This window comes from Leopardus geoffroyi, chromosome A1 (assembly GCF_018350155.1).
Source record: "Leopardus geoffroyi isolate Oge1 chromosome A1, O.geoffroyi_Oge1_pat1.0, whole genome shotgun sequence".
Classification (NCBI taxonomy): Eukaryota; Metazoa; Chordata; class Mammalia; order Carnivora; family Felidae; genus Leopardus; species Leopardus geoffroyi.
This window is the reverse complement of record NC_059326.1, coordinates 9,126,733-9,146,753: the sequence shown is the minus strand read 5'-3', so window position 1 is coordinate 9,146,753 and position 20,021 is coordinate 9,126,733. Positions and strand designations below refer to the sequence as shown.

At 44.1% G+C, this 20,021-nt stretch overlaps 1 protein-coding gene across 1 annotated transcript in view; it reads left to right on the top strand.

Moving 5' to 3' along the window:
* The first annotated feature begins 15,726 nt into the window (after window positions 1–15,726).
* Window positions 15,727–20,021, top strand: part of UBL3 (ubiquitin like 3) — a 69,157-nt gene continuing 64,862 nt past the window's right edge. The window contains exon 1 of the mRNA XM_045467551.1: window positions 15,727–16,849. Coding sequence (XP_045323507.1) covers window positions 16,823–16,849 — 27 coding nt within the window. The 5' untranslated portion in view covers window positions 15,727–16,822. The remainder of the gene's footprint in view (window positions 16,850–20,021) is intronic.

Sequence of the window (20,021 nt, the reverse complement as noted above, 5' to 3'; positions counted from 1 at the left end):
GCGGATATGGGGTAGATTCCACATGGGTGGTTATTCCATATTCTTGGCCTACTCTGCCACCTGATTAAGGCCCCACGCAGTATGAAAAGTCGCAAGTAAAAGAACTTCACAAATTCATTCACGTCCATGACTTTGTAATTGGTGTGAATCCCCTTGGGCTCGTTAACAAAACAGCCCAGGCATAATTTACAAACACCGAGTGGTAAGAGCCAGGAGGAGATGGAGAGGGTTGGACACTTGCCCTGGCTCCTCAGGGGAGAAGCAGAACCGCCAAAGCAGGTGACTGCTGTCCTCTGACTCCTGTGCAGGGCACGGCATCTGTATTTGCTGCTCCTGGTTAACTCGCTCTTCTGAAAACTTTATGTCTGGGTGTAGAGCTCTGTTTCTTCGATTTTCTCTCCTGTTTATATTTGACTTTTTTTTTTTTTTTAATGTAGCACATAGGTGATTTAAAACCTATGTCTATTTTAATTTCCGGCTCCATCTGAATGTTTACGCTTTCCGTTCTGTTTAAAGATGGCAAGACACAAACTCCACTAAGTGGATTTATGAAGTGCCCTTCCGGGGCTCTAACAAATGGACAACGTGGCTGTGTTTCTCCTCCATGGAGTCCTGATCTCATGTGACTTGGGTAAAAGATCAGGGATGGAAAAGGGACAAAGAAGAAAATAACAGCAGGAAACATACAGAGAAGCATTTTATGAGAAACCTAGCCACAAAGGCAAAATTCATCTCCAAATCCCCATAGAATTTTGAAGCTGTCAGAACTGGTCATACCCAGGAGCCAAAGGCAGCTTTGTTTACAAGTTAGAAACAGTAATTCCCCCCTGACTCCATTGTCTTTGCCTACCCAAGACAAACCAACGAATCTTGTAAAGCAAGATGTTCCCAACAGGGGAAGCTAGCAGAGTCCTAAGAGATGCAGAGCCCAGCTACGTAGACCTCCTAGTTTCTTTGACTTCACAATCCAACTCATAGCATTTATTGAGCAACTATTACGTGCCAGATTGTGACGGCATACCAGGTAACGTCAGGAATTTAGATGTTTATGGCATTTCCTTTAAGTGAGGAATACCTGCAACCTTCTGCACTTGGCTGGCTCCTTCTTTTTTATAGTTCTCAGATCAAATATCATTGTTTCCAAGGCCTCTGACCATCCGTCCTAGAGCTGCCCTCGGTCCCCTGCACCCGTCACTCTTCATCGCATCACCTCATTTTGTTTTTATTCTCTTTAAACATTTACGACTACCTAAAATTATCTTGTATGCTCACGTGTTTTACTTGTTGGGTATATTAGCTGTCTCCTCGACTAAAATATGAGATGCGTAAGAGCTGGCCCTTTTCCATCCTGACCATGTACCCGCTGGGTACCTGGCACTCATAGGTAAATGAAGGCAAAAGCCAAGTACATACCTACAAAGGCAGTATCGTTCAAGGGATGCCACTCAGACAAGGGGGTCCTCAGTGTATTCCCTTTGCTCCTTCTGAGACTGACACTATGATTGAGGTTTGGGAAATGTCAGGGACGCCTTCCGGGAAGGCAACTGAGTTTCAGAGGATGGGTAGGAGTTAGCCCGGTGATGATAGGGGAAAGATACGCCAGGCAGAAGCGACAGCTCACACAAGGACGCGGGCTCCTGAATGAACAAACTCTCAGATTTGCCACTTTTCTGTGCAACAGAAGCAGGCCTTGAAGGGTGCAGACAGGGAAAAAGTGAACCGGGGGAGAGAAAGAGGAAAACCAAGAAAGCAGAGGCAAAATACCCAGGGAGACAAAGTAGGGGTTTGGAGATGTGATCGGAAGATTTTTAAGCCAAGAAGCAAAAAATATCGTGGTGAAGACTAAGCAGTGGCTTTTCAGTGAGTCCAACCTGCGTCCAAACCCCAGTTGTACCGCTTACAAGTCGTGTGACCCGCTGTCTGTGCCATTTGTAGCGTGGAATAAGAACAAAACCCACTCTGCACACTTGTTGTGAAGGCGAATGCCTGCAAAGTCACCTTGCCCTGTGCTAGGCGTGTGAAAGTGTGCAATCGCTCTATGCTTGGGTGATGAGTACTGGGGACAACAAAATTATTTGTGCATTTTAGAAAGAGCCCTCTGGAATCAGTGCGGAACAGATGTGATAAGCTTCCAGAAAGCATGACCTGAAAAAACAGTTCGTTTGTTTCTTTGTTTCCAACTTCATTGAAGTGTAGTCGCCGCACAATAAACAGCCTGTTTTCAAGTAGCTGATTTGACAAAACATTTTAAGAATATCTGGAGACCAACATAGGCAAACACACTTATTAAAAAATACACGACAGTGATGACCTACTGTAAGCCATTTCCAAAGAAATTGTTTTAATGCCAAAAGTAAGTAGGGAGAACATTATCTATAAACAAAGGGCTCATGTTCAAAGTGGACAATATCACTTTATGGAAAAACGTACTGCATTATTTTCAACATTTTCCCTCAGATCAATGAAAACTCTATGCTGCGTTGGTGTTTGGAACCTCTGACATTCAGACTTCCTTAGAGGGTATGAGCCTGGACGCAGGGGGGCAATCTGGGGGGCAGTTGGTCCCAGTAAGAAATGGACCAAGGTTATGGGAATGGGTATGGAGATGGGGCGACAGATTCAAGAAATACTAAGAAGGCAGAATCAGTAGGCGATGGATGTTGGAGGTGAAAGATGGAGAAAGTCAAGGATGAACCATGGGGAGAAGGAGATCCAACATAGGAGGAGAAGGAAGTTTGGTGGAGAAGTGTGTGATCCTTTGCTCAGGGGTTTCCATGGGGCATCCTAGTAGCAAGGTCTAATGGGCAGTTGGGATGCCTGGATCTGGAGCCCAGGAGAGCAGTCTATGCTTGAGATACAAAATTGGACACCATCAGCTTTAGTGAAGGTTTCAAATACCTAGAGTAGAGCGTGTGCAGAAGGGGAGGAGGGGAAGATCGGGGGCAGAAGAGCCATTGGTATTTTCTTAAGCTCCCCACCCCAACCGGAGAACTTTAATGAGCAGCTAGGAGTGCAAAGCACCATAGAAGGAAGCAGGTAAGCTACTAACCTTTGATAGGATCCCCTCATATTTGTAGAGGGATTTAAAGTTTGTACAATTCTTTTGCATCTAATGCCTTACTGAACGTTTGCAGTCATCCTCTTAGCTAAGAAGTACACCCAGGTAAGGAAACAGAGGCCAAAATCAACATTTAAGGATCAGATATAGCACACAAATTAGGGAAGAAGATGGAAAGGGAGCAAGATAGTAGTTGGAAAACCTGCAAAGGGGGAGAGTGTAGCAAACTGTGTGTCATTTTTTAAAAGATAATGACAGCGAACTTTTCTAGAGTGCCTTTTATCTACCAGACATTGTGCTAAGTGCTTTATAAACTATTTCATTTGGCCCCCAAAGCAACCCTCTGAAGGAGATACTATTATTAACCATATTTTACAGTCGAGACGCTCACATTTGACACCGATTAAGTAAACTTGTTCACAATGCTGTGAGTGGTAGAGTTGGAATCCGGTCCCAGAAGGTCTGACAGCAGATCCATGCAAGGGCAAGGGAGCGGTCAGTTACGTCAAGGGCTCAGAGAATTGGTCAAGGATGACCAGGCCCGAAATGTGTCCGTGGCATTTGGTAGCTCAAAATCTTAGCTCGAGAGTCCGGGTGAAGTGTGAGGAAAGCAAAAAGGACGGATGTCACATTGAAGCAGATACGGCTGCCACGTATGGTCTTGAAAAATGTGCGTCGCCTCTGTTATGAGCAGGGTCACTCCTCCCGTGTTTGACAGGTGTGGAGCCGGCACAGCTCCAAGCAGCAGCCCGGCGTGAGGGTTAGATGGAGTTCCCGGGACACCCTCCTGTATACTTTAAAGAAACTGATGTTGGGGCGCCTGGGTGGCGCAGTCGGTTAAGCGTCCGACTTCAGCCAGGTCACGATCTCGCGGTCCGGGAGTTCGAGCCCCGCGTCGGGCTCTGGGCTGATGGCTCAGAGCCTGGAGCCTGTTTCCCATTCTGTGTCTCCCTCTCTCTCTGCCCCTCCCCCATTCATGCTCTGTCTCTCTCTGTCCCAAAAATAAATAAAAGAAACGTTGCAAAAAAAAAAATTTTAAAGAAACTGATGTTAAAGGAGACACGAGGGAGGGGGGCGCCTAGGTGGCTCAGTCAGTTACGCTTCTAACTGTTGTTTGGGCCCAGGTCACGACCTCACGGTTTGTGGGTTTGGGCCCCGCATCGGGCTCCACGGTGATGGTGCGGAGCCTGACTGGGATTCTCTCTCCACCTCTCTCTCTGCCCCTCCCAGGCTATCTCTCTCAAAATAAATAAATAAGCTTGAAAAAAAAAAAAGAGAGAGAAACCACGTAAGTCAGGAGTTAGAAAGAGTAGTAAGAAAAGAAAGAGCCCCCCCCCCTTTTTTTTAAGATGAGAGATATATAAGCATATTGTAATGGTAAAGAAGAGGTTGCCTGGGATGGTCCCAGCCTCCCTGTAAAATTGTCAACAGTGTCCCCTTTCCTCCAGCTTTTCCTGGTGAGGACAACATATTATATGGTCGTTCTAAGTAGAAGAATCTTGGGAGGGGGAGAAACGGAAGATGTAAGAGAGAAGGGCTGTTTGTTGGAACGAGGTTCTGGAGATAGAGGGGAGAGCTCCTGGGCAGGTAGAGGGTTGTCTTGGAAGGAGGGCCACAGGGCTTCCCCTGAAGAAGAGAGCCATGAGGTCAGAGGAAGTGTGGATGCTAATGGGTCAGGGGCTGGATACAAGTTTGTGAGATCTCTTGCCTGACCCCTTTTCTCTGTGAAACCAGTGGCCATGGGGTCACAGCTTAGGGTTCAAATTTCATGGTCAATTAGCTTTTTAGTTTGTTAGCCATGAAGCCAACCTTTTCACTTAGGTGTTTCCACGGTTCTCTATAACAGAAGCAGACAGTGTGGGAGATCCGAGCTGAGCCTGAACAAATCGATGAAAATACGTGCCCTAAGAGAAGGTGATTTAGTCGTGTTACTATGAAAATGTTAGCACAGAATAGTAGCATGAGACAAATCTACACCACTAATGCTTGAAGCGTCTCTCCAATTTCATTGTAATTATAATAGTAGCTTATTATTGAAAGCTTATTATGTTCTAGAAAGAATTCTACTTTAAATCTATATTTTAATATAATAGTCTAAACGTATGCGCTTTTCTATTTTTATGATCCCCCCCTTTTTTTTATAATTGGTGGGAAAATCGAGTAACTCACCCAAGTTCACATACCTAGTAAGTGGCAGAACCAACATTTAAATTCAAGGCTCATACTCATAACCAGTATGTTATCATCCCCTCCCCCTCTCTCACTATAATCTGTTGATTTCAGTTCATTTCAGGTCTTCTCCTTTATCTGTGGCGTTAATCAAAGTTGTCCTTACGATAAAATGACCACTGAATCCCCCCATTGAAAGAGATGAGGCAGGCATCTGATACGTAGGCTGCTGACGCGTGGGACCAGACCCCCGGTTAAATAGGGTATCGGTTCTTTGATTGTTGCTGCCCCTATGGGACAGTTGGGTCTTGGCCGCCATGTGAAGGCTCTAAGGGGCATGCTGGGCGACGCTATGCTGGCTGGATTACTCAGTTTGAGAAACACGGTCATGAAAGTCAGCCATGGGGGCAGTCGCCCAGTAAAAGAACTGAGAGACTGAATCAGCAGTGACAGAGGCCACTCTCTGACTCCAGTCGTTCTCCAGCTGTAGCGACCTCCCTGTCAATGTTAATACGTCGGAAGCTTTCAAGAACAAGCATAAGGCTTTGGAGAAATCTCTTTGATTCTTTATTCTGCTCTTTTAAACATTAATATAGTATGCAACATGTTTGTTGATTATGCCACTATCTCCTTTGGGGAGTAGAAAAACAATGTGAACAGTGTGGGATAATTATGGCTCAATCGATCAAAAAACTAGTGTCAAAAAATGACTACGGTAGAGATTGTTGGGACACAAAAGAAATAGAATTTATAGTTCGTGTCACAAGATTAGTGATCAGGACAGTTCTCTTGACTACAGTGACGGGGATATAATGCTGATTTAGGAATTTTTAAAAATTGTCTAAGGTTTTATTACCTTTGGCATTAAAAATTTTGTTTTTCACTGAATAACCCTATTATGGTGGGCTGATTCCTATGACAATGAAAACCAAGAGTAATGTTGTATATAATAATATCAATTTGATAATATATCTTATATTTATTTGTCGTATTTGTCATGACCTAACACAAAACTATAAAATAATTCAACAATTGCATAATGTCACTAGGAACCATTTAGCCTCTTTGTTTCTTGGAACATTGAGAGGAAACGCATTCTTTTTTTTTTTTTTTTTAAATCTCACTCCCTAAGTAGTAAGTATATTTAGAGGAAACTCATTCTTATGCACATTTGAAAATTACAGACAAAATGTGGCTGCTTCTCAAGATGGGTCTATTTCTTCATTTGTTTTTGTTTTTGTTTTAAAATTTTTTAAGGTTTATTTTATTTTTGAGACAGAGGGGAGGGGCAGAGAGAGAGAGAGAGACAGAGACAGAATCTGAAGCAGGCTCCAGGCTCCGAGCTGGCAGCACAGAGCCCGACGTGGGCTCCAACTCATCAACTGCGAGATCATGACCTGAGCCGAAGTCAGACGCTCAACCAACTGAGCCACCCAGGCACCCCATATTTCTTCATTTGTTAGAAAAGGTGGAGATGATACCATCTCTAGGTCCCTTCCAGCTTTAGCATCGGATGCTTCAATAGTGTGAGCAACAGTAGGGTCAGGTCAGGAAGAAAGGCATTGTGGGACATCTGTAAGGAGCAAAACACAAGAACTACCATTCTGGGGGCTTATGAAGTCTTAGACAATTCCAAAAAAAACCAAAAAAAAAAAAAAAAAAAACCAGCTAAAAACAGGCTACTGCTAAAAGATGCAACTTTTGTTTTTCAAAAAAGGACCCAGACTTCACACAGAAATTGCCTTCTTTTCTGTTGGCACATTCTCTTAGTCGCGGGAGAGCCATTGAACGAAGCTTTGTATATCGTTTGTGTGAATGAGACACGCCTCTAGGCCCGAAGATAATACGAGAGGGTAATCCCTGGCTTTACAGAAATCACAGAAGTAGGAAAGGCATTTTAGAAGTTCATCTCTTCAATGCTTTCATGGACAAGTTTTGGGGAATGCTGTTTATTCACTGGTAGGCTCTAGGGATACAAAGATGAGTAAACGTCAGCTCTGGCCATTCAGGAATTGGTAGCTAGAGTAGGCGGAGACCCATGGCACCCATGGACGCACAGGTGGATGTGGTCTACGAGATAAATAACAGAGCTGCCAAGCTGTAGCAAAACTTGGTGCTCCCTCCTCCATCCCTGATGTGGTGGCCCAGAGACTGTATTACGTCAGTAACTTTTTGTAAATCTGGAAATAACTTCGGAATTTTAGCAAATTGATATTTGTCCTAAAATGACCCTTCAGGGCGGAGACAGTGAGTCTATAGTCCAAAAGCAAGCTCCCAGATGAGTGGCCCCCTGGGGGAACTGGGCAGGTCAACCACAAAGCACAGGGTATTTTTTTTTCTTAGTGTAATAAATGAGCATACACGGGCAGGGACAGCTCCCAAAAGTCTAAATAGAAGAGGTTTTTCTATATGGTGTGTGTGTGTGTGTGTGTGTGTGTGTGTGTGTGTGTGTGTATGGATGTGGGTGTGAGTATGAAACTGAACTTGCAAAGCACACACTTGTTTTTACTTGGAGTGTATCTTTCGTTGAAGTGGGGAGGAATGGATGAGATGATCTAAGAGGGGCTCACACCCCTCTCTGTTACCACTGAACACTGATGCTGTGTCAACAGAATACGTATGTATCATAAACGCGTAGATACAGTAGGTACATATGACGGCTGGAAGTAGGGTGCTAACATTGGTATTCTCGTTCATTGGTAGCATTCTTTTTTGTAAAGATTAATTTTATTTGAGAGAGACAGCATGAGCAGGGGAGAGAGATAGAGGGAGGGGAGAGAGAGAGACAGACAGTCAGAGACAGAGAGAAAGAGAGAGGATCCTAAGCAGCTTCCACAGTCAACATAGAACCCAATGCGGGGCTCAATCCCATGATCCTGGGATCATGACCTGAGCCAAAACCAAGGGTTGGATGTTCATCCGAGTGAGCCACCCAGGAGCCTCCAAAAGTATCATCCTAAGCAGGAAAATAACATGGCTGTGCGGTTCAAGAACCCCAGGAATGCTCACAGACTTGGACTCAGTGATAACCGTTTCTGGACTGTTGCCTAAACAGGTAATTCAAAATGCAGAAACCAAACAATTGTTGCAAAAACCATATGTGTGAAAACCAGACAATTGTGAGCAAATCCTTATGTCCTCCAAATAGAAAGCGATTTCCTAAGTTGTAGCACATTGATGCAACAGAATAGTATGCAGCGTTTATTTTTATTCTATTTGTATTTTTAAAAATTTATTTATTTATTTATTTATTTATTTATTTAGAGAATTTCAAGCAGGCTCCACCCTGTTGGCACAGACCTCGATGTGGGGCTTGAACTCATGGAACTGTGAGATCATGACCTGAGCTGAAACAAAGAGTTAAACGCTTAATTGACTGAGCCACCCAGGTGCCCCAGCATACAGCATTTAAAAGTGAGGAATAGGAAGTTTACATAGCCATTTGTAAACATGCATATTTTTATAACGTTCAAAAAAGGAGCTTTCATTTAATATTTAAATGAAAAAATTATGTATCCCATAAATATGTGAAGATTCGTGCACAAAAAACCTAGACGGAAATATACATAAAATGAAAATGGTTTTTCTAAATTCCTGAATTTCCAGAATATTGATATTCTTCTTTGTTTCAGAAATACCAGACAACTCGATTGTTTATGTGGAAAGTCTTAAGGAATTAAAACAAACAAACAAACACAACTAGAACTAAAACATAAGTTTAGCAAGGTAGGTATCAGAATACAAGGTCAACATATAAAAACCAGTTGTATCTCTCTATGCGAGCAGTAAATAATTGGGAAACATTTTAATTCATTGCTAACAGTGTTAATAATAATAACATACTGAAGAATAAACTTCACAAAAGACATGTAAAATGCCTATGGTGAAAACTATAAAACATGACTGAGACAAAGTAAAGACCTAAAAAATGAAGAGGTGTATCATGTTCATGGAGCAGAAACTCAATAGTGTTAAGATGTCAATTCTTCCCATAGTGACTTCCAGAACCAATGGAACCTCAAACACCAGCAGGCTGTCTTTTAAAAATAGATATTGACAAGTTCACTCTGAAACTTATATGGAAATGCAAGGCATCTAGAATGCCAGAACAATCTTGGAAGAGAAGAACAGATCTACCGGACATAGGCTGCCTGACTTCAAGACTTGAAGAGATCAATGGGATAGACTATGGCAGCCGAGTCCAAGAATAGACCTATTTTCATACAGTCAGTTGATTTTATCTATCTATTTATTTATCTATTTTTTTTTATAAAAATTTTTTAAATGTTTTATTTATTTTTGAGGCAGAGAGAGACAGAGCGTGAGCAGGGGAGGGGCAGAGAGAGAGAGAGCGAGACACAGAATCCAAAGCAGGCTCCAGGCTCTGAGCTGTCAGCACAGAGCCTGACGCGGGGCTTGAACTCACACACCGTGAGATCATGACCTGACTGAAGTCGGATGCTTAACCAACTGAGCCACCCAGGCGCCCCAGTCAGTTGATTTTGAACCAAGACGTCAAATAAATTCCATGGAAAAAAAAAAAAGTTATTTCACCAAATGGTGTGGAACAACCCTAAAAGTATATAATAATATAAATAGAAGAGCTAAAACAAAGTAGAAAACACAGGATAATATCTTCATGACCTGATGGCAAGCAGGGAGACGGAATACCATTAAAGAAAAATATTTGTAACTAAGACTTCATCAGACTGCTACAACTATGCTTGCCAAAAGATACTGTTCAGAAAATGAGAAGACAAGCTACAGCCTGGGGAATATATTCGCAAAGGACTTATTTCCAGAATACCCACAATGGAGTGAAAAAAAAAAAGTGTCAAGGGGCACCTGGGTGGCTCAGTTGGTTAAGCATCCGCTTCATCTCAAGTCATGATCTCACAGCTCATGTGTTTGAGCCCCGCATCGGGTTCTCTGCTGTCAGCACAGAGCCCACTTTGCATTCTCTCTTCCCACCTCCCTCTCTGCCCCTCCCCAACTCATTCTCTCTCTCTCTCTCAAAATACATAAATAAACTTAAAAAAAAAAAAGTGTCAAAAGAAACACTAATGCTGTGTGAGCCTCACATATGTGGAACCAAAAAAAAAAAAAAAGGAGAGAGAAAATACATCTTGGGATGAATATATGTCATGTAGTAGAATGACTAAAAGTCCCTGTTTTTGCGGGACTCTGTTGGCAGGACAGGCAGTAGAGGAATAAGCATTGTATTGCGGAGTCAGTCCTCATGATCAGGTGGCTTCCTGATCTGTGAAATGAAGAGTGGGGAGTTTGACAATCCCCGAGACCCCTTAAGAGGTTTTAAATTATGTGGCTCCAAGAGGTCACACAACAGGACAACTAACCCAAAATACACAGAGAAGAGGTGTCATTAGAGTTTGAGGCCTTTTCCATCTTTCTTAAAAAAAATTTTTTTTTTCAACGTTTATTTATTTTGGGGACAGAGAGAGACACAGCATGAACGGGGGAGGGTCAGAGAGAGAGGGAGACACAGAATCGGAAACAGGCTCCAGGCTCTGAGCCATCAGCCCAGAGCCCGACGCGGGGCTCGAACTCACGGACCGCGAGATCGTGACCTGGCTGAAGTCGGACGCTTAACCGACTGCGCCACCCAGGTGCCCCCTTTTCCATCTTTCTATGAAAACAAATCTTATCATGATGCTTCCCGTTGGCTCCATTTGCTCTCACGGTAAATCCAAACTGCCCTGGAAAATCTGATTTAGTGTCTAAACCGTAGAGCCCTGGGGGACTGGCCTCTGTTTCTCTCTGTTGCCATTTTCTTATCCCACCCCTGTCCCTACTCCCAAGCAGGAACCTGAACTTCAGTTACCTCCCCTTCCTGCACCCCTTAGCCTCTAGTCTGGGTCTTGACTCGTGTGTTCTCTTCCTGACCACTCTGCCTGCTCCACTGGCTTTTGCCTGGTTCGACTCCAGACACCTCAATGCCAAATTTGCCTTATCTCCTGTGTGCTTATTCCTATGGTGGCATTTATCAACTCATCACACGGCATTTTCATTTTCACTTTATCTGTCTCTACCTCTTCCTGGACTCTGAGCAAAGGAGAGAAATGCCTTAAGATAGAGAGACTTGGGTTATATCAGAGGTGAGGTCAATGCCCTGGTGGCTAAATGAGTGCAATGGGGTGGGGGGCGGGGGACAAGTGTGAAAGCTTGTTCCTTAAACCACTATGACTGTGGCCAAAGGTCACCTTGACAAATCACAGTACCTTCAGGTTATCAGTCCTATAAAGGAACCTTGATGGGGGAAAAAGAGGGAATTGAACTTGAAGGTATTTAGCTTACATAGTGTTTCTCAACCGTGGCTGCATGTGAGAATTACAAGGGGGAACTTTGAACAATACCAGGTCCAGGCCCTGCCCCCGGAAAATCTGATGTAGTTGTTCTGGGCTATGGCTCAGGCATCTATCTGTCTTTTTAAATGGCTCCTAGTGGGGCGCCTGGGTGGCTCAGTCGGTTGAGCGTCTGACTTCGGCTCAGGTCATGATCTCATGGTCCGTGAGTTCCAGCGTGTCGGGCTCTGTGCCGACAGCTCGGAGCCTGGAGCCTGCTTTGGATTCTGTGTCTCCCTCTCTCTCTGCCCCTCCCCCGTTCATGCTCTGTCTCTCTCTGTCTCAAAAATAAATAAACGTTAAAAAAAATTTTTTTTTAAATGGCTCCTAGTGACTCTGATGAGGACCAAGTTGAGAATCTCTGGTCAGGGAGGTATAGGGTGAAAAGGGCTGGCCACGTTTGCAGTGTGTGTGTGTATGGGGGCTCCTGGGAGTAAAATTAAGTCAGCCCCAGTGTCCCATCTATGACTTATACAACTTAATTCCATTCTTCTTATCCCAAACTCCTTCAGATCGCAATTCTCAAACCAGAAGCACTCATGCATTCATTCTGCTCCTGCAAGAGTAAAGACTACAGGGGACAAGTCCATGACTAAATCAGTAAGCAAATTATCTCTACTTTCAGAGAAAAGACCTTGGCCGGTTGTGCCAGGGAATTAACATTTCTTGAGACCCCTTGTATGTTAGGAATCTTTATATTGGCATTAGGGGGCTTCCTATAGACTTTCTCAAGAGAAAGAAATGTAGAATCTTACAAAGTGACCCTTTGAAATGATTCTTCCATGGGAGCTAAAGAGGACCGGGCCAGCCTTGGGCAAAATTGGACAGATGTGGCAAAGGGTGTCTTTGGGGCTCTTTTATTTTCTGGCCGTACTAAGGTGTCTGTGCCTCCTTGCCCCCTCCCTCCCCCACCCCCCAGGCATTGTTGGAGACCTTTCTCTGCCTCTTGTGGCATTTTCCTACTCTCAGAGCTTTAATAACTGACAACGAATGGTATAATGAGATAATCAACCAAAGTAATACTTGATTAAAGGTTATTGGTCTCATAGAAAGGAATACTTCTGTCTAGTTAAAATTCATGAGTTTCCTTGAGAAAGCCCTTAAGGAAAGATCCTAAGATGGGAATCATTTCAGATCCCTAATGGCAGATGGGGGAAGATATATTTTTAACAATTGCATTGATATACAATTTACATATCATAAAATTCACCCATTTTGCAATAGCCAAAAGGTGGCAGCAACTCAAATGTCCATCAATGGATGAATGCATAAACGACATGTGGTGTATATATACCACGGAAGATTTATTCAGTTTTAAAAAGGAAGGGAGTTCTGACCCATGCTGTACCATGGATGAAACTTGAAGACATTCTGTTAAGTCAAATAAGCCAGTCACAAAAGGACAATTACTCTCCGATTCTGCTTACATAAGGTACCAAGAGTAGTCACAGTAATAGAGACACAAAGTAGAATGGTGGTTGCTAGGGGCTGGAGGGAGGAGGAAATGGGGGCTTGTTCGATGGGTTTGGAGCCGCTGAATTGTGCCCCTGAAGACGGTGAAGATGGTCAATTTTATATTACATGTATTTTAGCATAATTACAAAAATAATAAATTCACCCATTTAAAGTGTACAATTTAATGGTTTTTAGTACATATAGAGTTGTGCAACCATTGCAATAATCTCATTTTAAAACTTTCCCTCCTCTCCTAAAAGCCCCTCCTCGTACCCCCGAGCAAACATTTGGGGAAGATATCTTTAACAGGCCACAGGTGTTACTCAACACTCATAGACTCTTAGAGAAGGGACCTTAGAGATTTAGTCCTACGTCCTCAGATGAAGAAATCGAGGGTCAGGTAGGCAAAGCGTCTTGGCAAAGGTCTCATAGCTAATTCATGACAGCGTCAGGCCGTTTCATTTCCTGGGAAGTTATTTTTGCTGGTACAAAAATGCTGTCTCTCGCGTTCTTTCAAACTGATGCTTACAGTAGATGAATAGTCTCAGGAGGTATCACTGTTCCCGGTCGCGGACGACCGGGCTCTTTCTTCAGCCTCCCTTCTCGTCTGCCTGAGTTAGGAAGCCGAGAGTAAGAGGAGAAAAGTGGGAGAATTTGAAACTGTTCATTAATGCTCCCTTATGCCTTGGATTCTGTTAGGAAAGAGTTATAACGAGCTTTACTGAGAATGATGTCTCCGCCTCTCTTAGAAGAGCGATCCGAAACGCAGCTAGGCGCAGTGGTTTTCCTTTTGAAAGATGTGGCCTTTTTTAGCAGTGGTAGAGGTACCCGGCAATGAGCAGCAACATCATGTGTCAGAAATGCCAGGGTCTTGGGCTGGCAGTGGCGGTCACTACGTCCGTTGCCATATGGCTACTAGAAAGCCGCAGAGGAAGTGTGAGCCAGGGTTTCTGTAGGTCCTTCTCTGCCTCCTGCCTTTCTACCTCCACTTGCGTTCAGGCCTAGCACAGCCTGGGCCAGGGGGGGTCATTGGATAAAGGTTGGAGTTAGGGGAGTGGTGGATAACTAACTTTGTGAGTTAGTTCGAAATGTGTTTCATACTCCTTCTGAACTCATTGGTCAATTGAAGCATTTTCAATGGCTCTCATTCCGGGAGGCCTGGTGGGAACAGCTCTGTGGTGGCTAACCATGAAGAAGGAGCAACCAACAACCAGAGGCCCCGGAAAATCACATGGCTAGAGAATCAGGAATTTCTAGACCAAGGCCTGAAGCCTAATTGTGGTGAGATTTGGGCCTCTTTTTTCATCCGTCCTTCAGTTTCTCTGTGGATGGGAGCCACCCTCCCTCCTGGTTACCACCCTAACTCACCACAGGCTGATGTGGGTCCCTAGGAGTGCTTGGAATTTCTCCAGCCGGGCTACACAGGAGGCAAATACTCCCAGCGTCCTGTGAGTTTCCATCCTAATGAGACAAACCTGACTGCGGAGATTGCTGTGGGGAATGACATAGGCTTCTCAACAATGAGTTCCCTGAGGACAGTGCCTAGATTATTCATTTTTAAACTCCTGGTGCCTAGCAGAGAGCCTGGATCGTGTGTTTGCTGAATGAATGAGTAGTAACATTTCACATCAAATGACGCCTTATTATTTACAAAGTGATTTATTTCCCATGCATTAACTCATCCGCACAACTGGATGGTAGGCAAGACTGTTTTACAGATGAGGTCACATCGCTGTAGGTTGGAGAGGTGACTTTCAGACTCTAAATCTGTTGACATTCTTTTATAAGTGTCTTACTGAGACTGCCCTTGCTAAGATACTCTGCCAAAGTACTGAGAGATCTGGACAGGAATTCAGATAGACGTTGGTGGTTTCTGAATTTTGTTCCTAAATCTGGAGTAGCCATAGTCCTCCTCTAAGTTTCTCCCTAATGGTATGATTTTGTGCTATTTGCTAATCACTGTGGGTGTGTAGGTTTTTTATTACATTTGAGTTAAATAAAATTTGGGGGCTGGCTTGGTAAACTGGTGAATCCCCATGTAGTTTGTAGCAGCTATTTCCTATTGATATACATTTGGCGTGATATACTATTGTACCTCATACAGGTTTTGGTAATTTCAATTAACTGAATTGTAGCTTTATGGCCCTAGGTCTTCAAGAAACACATGTTCAAACATTCTCCCCGCTTAATGAGATCCTTGTTCCTGTTGAACTTCTACGACCTTATTGGAAATCAATGATTGCTTCTGATCTTCCAAATGCAATGCTGAAAAGACCTAGATGCAATCACTATACAAAATGCTTTTGAGATTGCAGGATGTGGAGAGCGCGCTGTCATTAAAATGAATGATTCTTCTTGGAGGTAAACCGTATTTTTAGTCTGTGCGTATATTGTGCTTGAGGGGATTTCTCTGTGCAGAATTATTTTCTCCAAATAATTCGCACGCTCACAGCACTCCTGGTAGCAGGTATCACCTAACTCCTAGAGGGCAGCTGAGCTAAAGCGAGCTTTCCTTTCCTAGCAACTGTTGCTAGGAGGGGCGTGGCTTCGGAGTCCCGAGAGGCCGCCTTAGGCCGCCCCCCCCCCCCCCCCCGGCGTAGACTACACTTCCCATGATGCTCGAGGGTGGTCTCCGTAGTGACGCACTGGGTGTCCGCGGAGCGGTGGGGGGGGGGGGGGGCGGGGAAGAAAGGAAGGCGGGGGCGGTGGCGGCGGCTGCGAGGAGGGGCCGTGCTCTCCCCGTGTCCCCGACTTGCGCTCAGGCGGCTGCCGCCGCCGCCGCCATGTTGGCTTGAGAGGCGATGACAGGAGGCGGCTGCGGCGTTTGAGACTGAAAAGTGGAGGAGGTGGAGGAGGAGAGACAAAGCTCCGAGAGGAAACCATTCCCGGGCTGAGGAGAGGGAGGACCCGGCCTCTTCCGGGGACCAGCCGAAGTCGGCGTCGGAGGGGAGGGGAAGGCGGCGACGGGGGGGGTGGCGGAGGCAGGAGAGGAGCGCCGAGAAGCCGGAGACGATGCGCCCCGAGACCCGCCGCTGCCCGGAGGCGCCCGCGGCCTGAGCCCCGAGGGGCCGTGGGGTCTCCCGCCCGGCCCGAGCTCCCCGCGCCCCCACCTCCCTCCCCCCGCTCGCCGCCCCGGGCTTTCGCTTCGGCCCCCAACTAGTTAAATGCCCTTGAGCGCGGGTTTCCGCGGCCCGGCTCTCAGCCCCGGCAGCGCGAGTTGAGCCGTTTCCCCGAGCCGACCGCCGGCGCCGGTTCCTGCGCGGCCGCCACTCACTGCTCACGCGTCCATGTGTAGCCACATAGTTATCTATGTACATCCACGCCGGGGCATTTTCCTCCTGCTTAATGAGGACTTGACTCGGGAGCAAGTGTGAATCACTGCCGGGCTGGGAAAGGAGGAAGGCGGATTTAACCCCCTCCCACCCCGCTCCATGTCCGTGTGTCACTCGGCTCGGTCTACCTGGCGCGGCCGGTCCTGGAGCTGCTGCTGCTGACGACGACGACGACGACGACGACGACGACGACGGGGGCTGCTGCTGTCCGCCCGGGAGTTCCCTCCGGCTCCGGCCACCCAGTTCCTGGGGATTGTTCCTCTTCGCTCGGAACCTCGGCCAGGCCGGCACTGTGACTCCGAAATAACTTATTTTTTGGAAAGCACATCACGAACCGATCGAGATCGTTAAGGTTGATTTCTGTAGCTTGAAGACTTCTGCTCTTTTTTGTTTGTTGTAATTTTTTTCCCCCCCGGTAAACATCTGGGTGTATATCAAACGGCAAGATGTCCAGTAATGTCCCGGCGGATATGGTAAGTGAAGTGTAAGTTACGACACTGATTTCATTGTGGTTTCCAATCTTCTTTAATCAGAAAGGATGCAGGCGTGGGGTGAAGGTCTGCGGGGGACTGTTGAAACGCCACGGTGCTGGGAGATTTGGAGAAGTTGGAGGTTCTGGTGTCCCCGTCTTAGGAAGTACCGCTTTTAATATGGCTTTTCTCATTTGGTTGTGTTTTCTGAATCATTTAAGACGATGGAGAAGTAGGGGAAATGTGGCAATGTAGCTTGAAGTGGAGAAAATCTCCCCCCTGTCTGTTAGAAGCCTTTGAACACTTGATCTTAGAGCTTCTGAAAACGTCAGTGACAGTGGGCAGAGCTGAGGACGGGTGTCCTTACTGGATACAGAGGTAGACAGGAAAACGGGAATCTTGTTCTATGACGCTGACGGGACCATTAATGCAGTAGATACAAACTTGATGTTTTCAAGCGCAGGGACGTGTAGGTCTGCAAGAAAAAGTCTACTAGAATTCGCTGGGAGCTTTTCAGTATGTCTGGGTGAACAAGTACGGCAACAGAAATGTTAAGATGTTTTGGAATTTTTACAGGTCTAGACTGACCGCATATTGGTGCTTCTTACGGATTTTCAGGACTTTCAGTAGCAAATACTTACTCGTATTACATCGTTGGACTTTTCAAAGCGAATAAAACAAATTATTGAGCCTTGATCCTTGAATTTTGAGAACTTGAAACAAAAAGTACTCTTGCTTATTGATGCTTTTCTTTGTGTTTCTAAAGGTTCGTGTTTGTTAATACTGTGAGTGCGTTGGCTAACAGTAACCGTGCAGGCTTACAGCGCTGGGAGGGGGTGGGTTTGTGCGAATTGAAATTACACTTCGCAGTCTTAGGGACGAACATAATGCAATTAACAGGAAGATGAATGATCTTGTTTATGAAAGAATTGAAGTTAACATAACATTAACATTTGAGTGTTCGTGTGTTCCAGTGAAAAAACAAAATTGAACTTTGCTGGTTAAATTTTAAAATGTCAGATGTTTCTATGGGATTGAACCTCATTTACAGACTCAAAAAAAAAAAACCCAAAAACCACCCACCTAAATGGCTGTAAATGGCATCTTTGACCTTGGTTTAAAGCCATTTTGCTTACGTTTGATTTGCCATTTAACATGCTATTTTAATGTATAGGAACCACAATGTTGTGTCTCTTGTGTGGCCACACAGCAACTTACACTCTCTTCCCTGAGTCTTAAAACTCGTGCATCGTCCCTTTAGTTTTCCTTTCCCTCCTGGTGTGCACACCCCAGAATGGTGTCCTGCCTGCCCCTTTAATGGTAGCTGGATATGGTTTCCTCCACTCCACTCTCGAAGTTGCCTAGATAGGTCTCTGGACTGAGCTGGAAAGTGCTATTTGCCCTGTTAGTTGAGTGTTTTTTGGGCTCATCGCCCCCAGCAAAGATTGGTTCTCTAAAGCCTCCATTTTATATCAGTGCAAGGTATGTCCACTCTAAGTACTGTTTATTCTGCCACAGAAATTGTGATGAAATAGATTTGTGTCATTAAAACAGTGCCACTACTTTCTTTAGGCCCAGTGCTGAAGACAAGCTGGAATGTGCATAGCATCAGTTACAAATTGAAATGATTTGGGGAATACGGTTTCCAAGTCAGAGAGAAGGTTCGGAAGCTAATGCTCGGATCAGGGGGACGGGAACTAGTGGCAAGGTTTTATTAATAGGTGCAGTTATAAAATATAACTATTTCTGTTTTAGACTGAATTTTAAGGCCTTGATTCGGTGGTGCTTTGAGATCCCTTGATTAAAGGTGATATGCAAGGGCAAAGCAGTATTATGTAATAAACATATAATGCCCTGATGATGCTGTTTCAGAGTGTGCCTAATCTACACCTCAGATTAGATTGTTCTGAGTATTTTTCATGTCTAGTTTTGAAGTTGCTCAACTTGTTGGAAGTCTTGAGGCTTTTTTCCTCCTATGTCACAACCTCTTAAACCTTCATTTGCTGTTACTTCCTTAACATTGCATTTTTGCTTAAAAAGTGCCTTCATTAGATACGTGCCTAGAATTCTCAACTTTTTGAAACGTAACATGACAAATATTGGTTAGAGGTTGTTGATTAAAATGTTTTGTATTTGTTAAACTCTTCGTATCAATAACTGATAGTTTGCTTTTACTTTCGGAACAGTTTTACCACTTCGAATCCTACCCTGCCCCCACCGCTTTCCACAGTCTGACCTTTTTTTTTGCAGCATAAACTCCAAACTGATCAGGATACGTATGAATACATACACTTTTGCTAGGTGCAGTAAAATTTTCGACTTTCTAAGTGGTGACAGCTAGTATGTGCTGTGTAGAAACAAATGTTACGCTTTTACATGTTAATGATGCTTGTCTGTTGTAAAGGAAAATTCGTAGTTGGGAGATGAGGTGGGGCAGTGAAATTATAACCTCTATCATGTTTTCATTGAAGATAATTCATTCTTGAGCTACAGTAATTGCTAAATCAATTGATGTTTTTGATAAAGTCTTTATATGACAACGATTGTGACTGACTTTAAAATAGGTTTTTTAGCATCGTTTTTTGTTTTATAAATATAACTCACATTTCAAATTTCTTTCGAAACATTCAATAAATTTTTGTGTTTACCATAAGGAGTCTCTTTTTTTATAATCCGAATTTAGCAAATCCATCTTTTTTGGAGGGGGAGTGGCACCCCTAGTGAATGGATTTGTAAAATTTACAGTTGGTACTTTAGCAATTAACATTCTGTAAATGTGATCTATAAATAAGTGTATTTACATAAAATACTGGTTTTTCTTTTGCTAAGAGTGATTGGGTTTGAACTAAGAGATTTACTAACATTCTAGTGTAATAACTTACTTGTGAAAAAAAGTCTAAAAATATCTGAACAGAATATCATTGTAATGCGTTGTGTTTAAATGATTCATTTCCTTTATGTTTGTTTTCCCAGCCCAAATCATAATTCATGATGGGGCAGTATTCATTGTTAATAATTGTAGGATGGATTATGTTAATGAGTTAATGTAGGATGGTTTTCTGAAAGAGAATATTTACTCTTTCTGTTAATAGTAAGGCCTAAGGCTGGGTAGATAAGGTGATGATTTTGTTTTCTGGACTGGGAAAGCTATCAAGAAATAAATTACTGTGTTTAT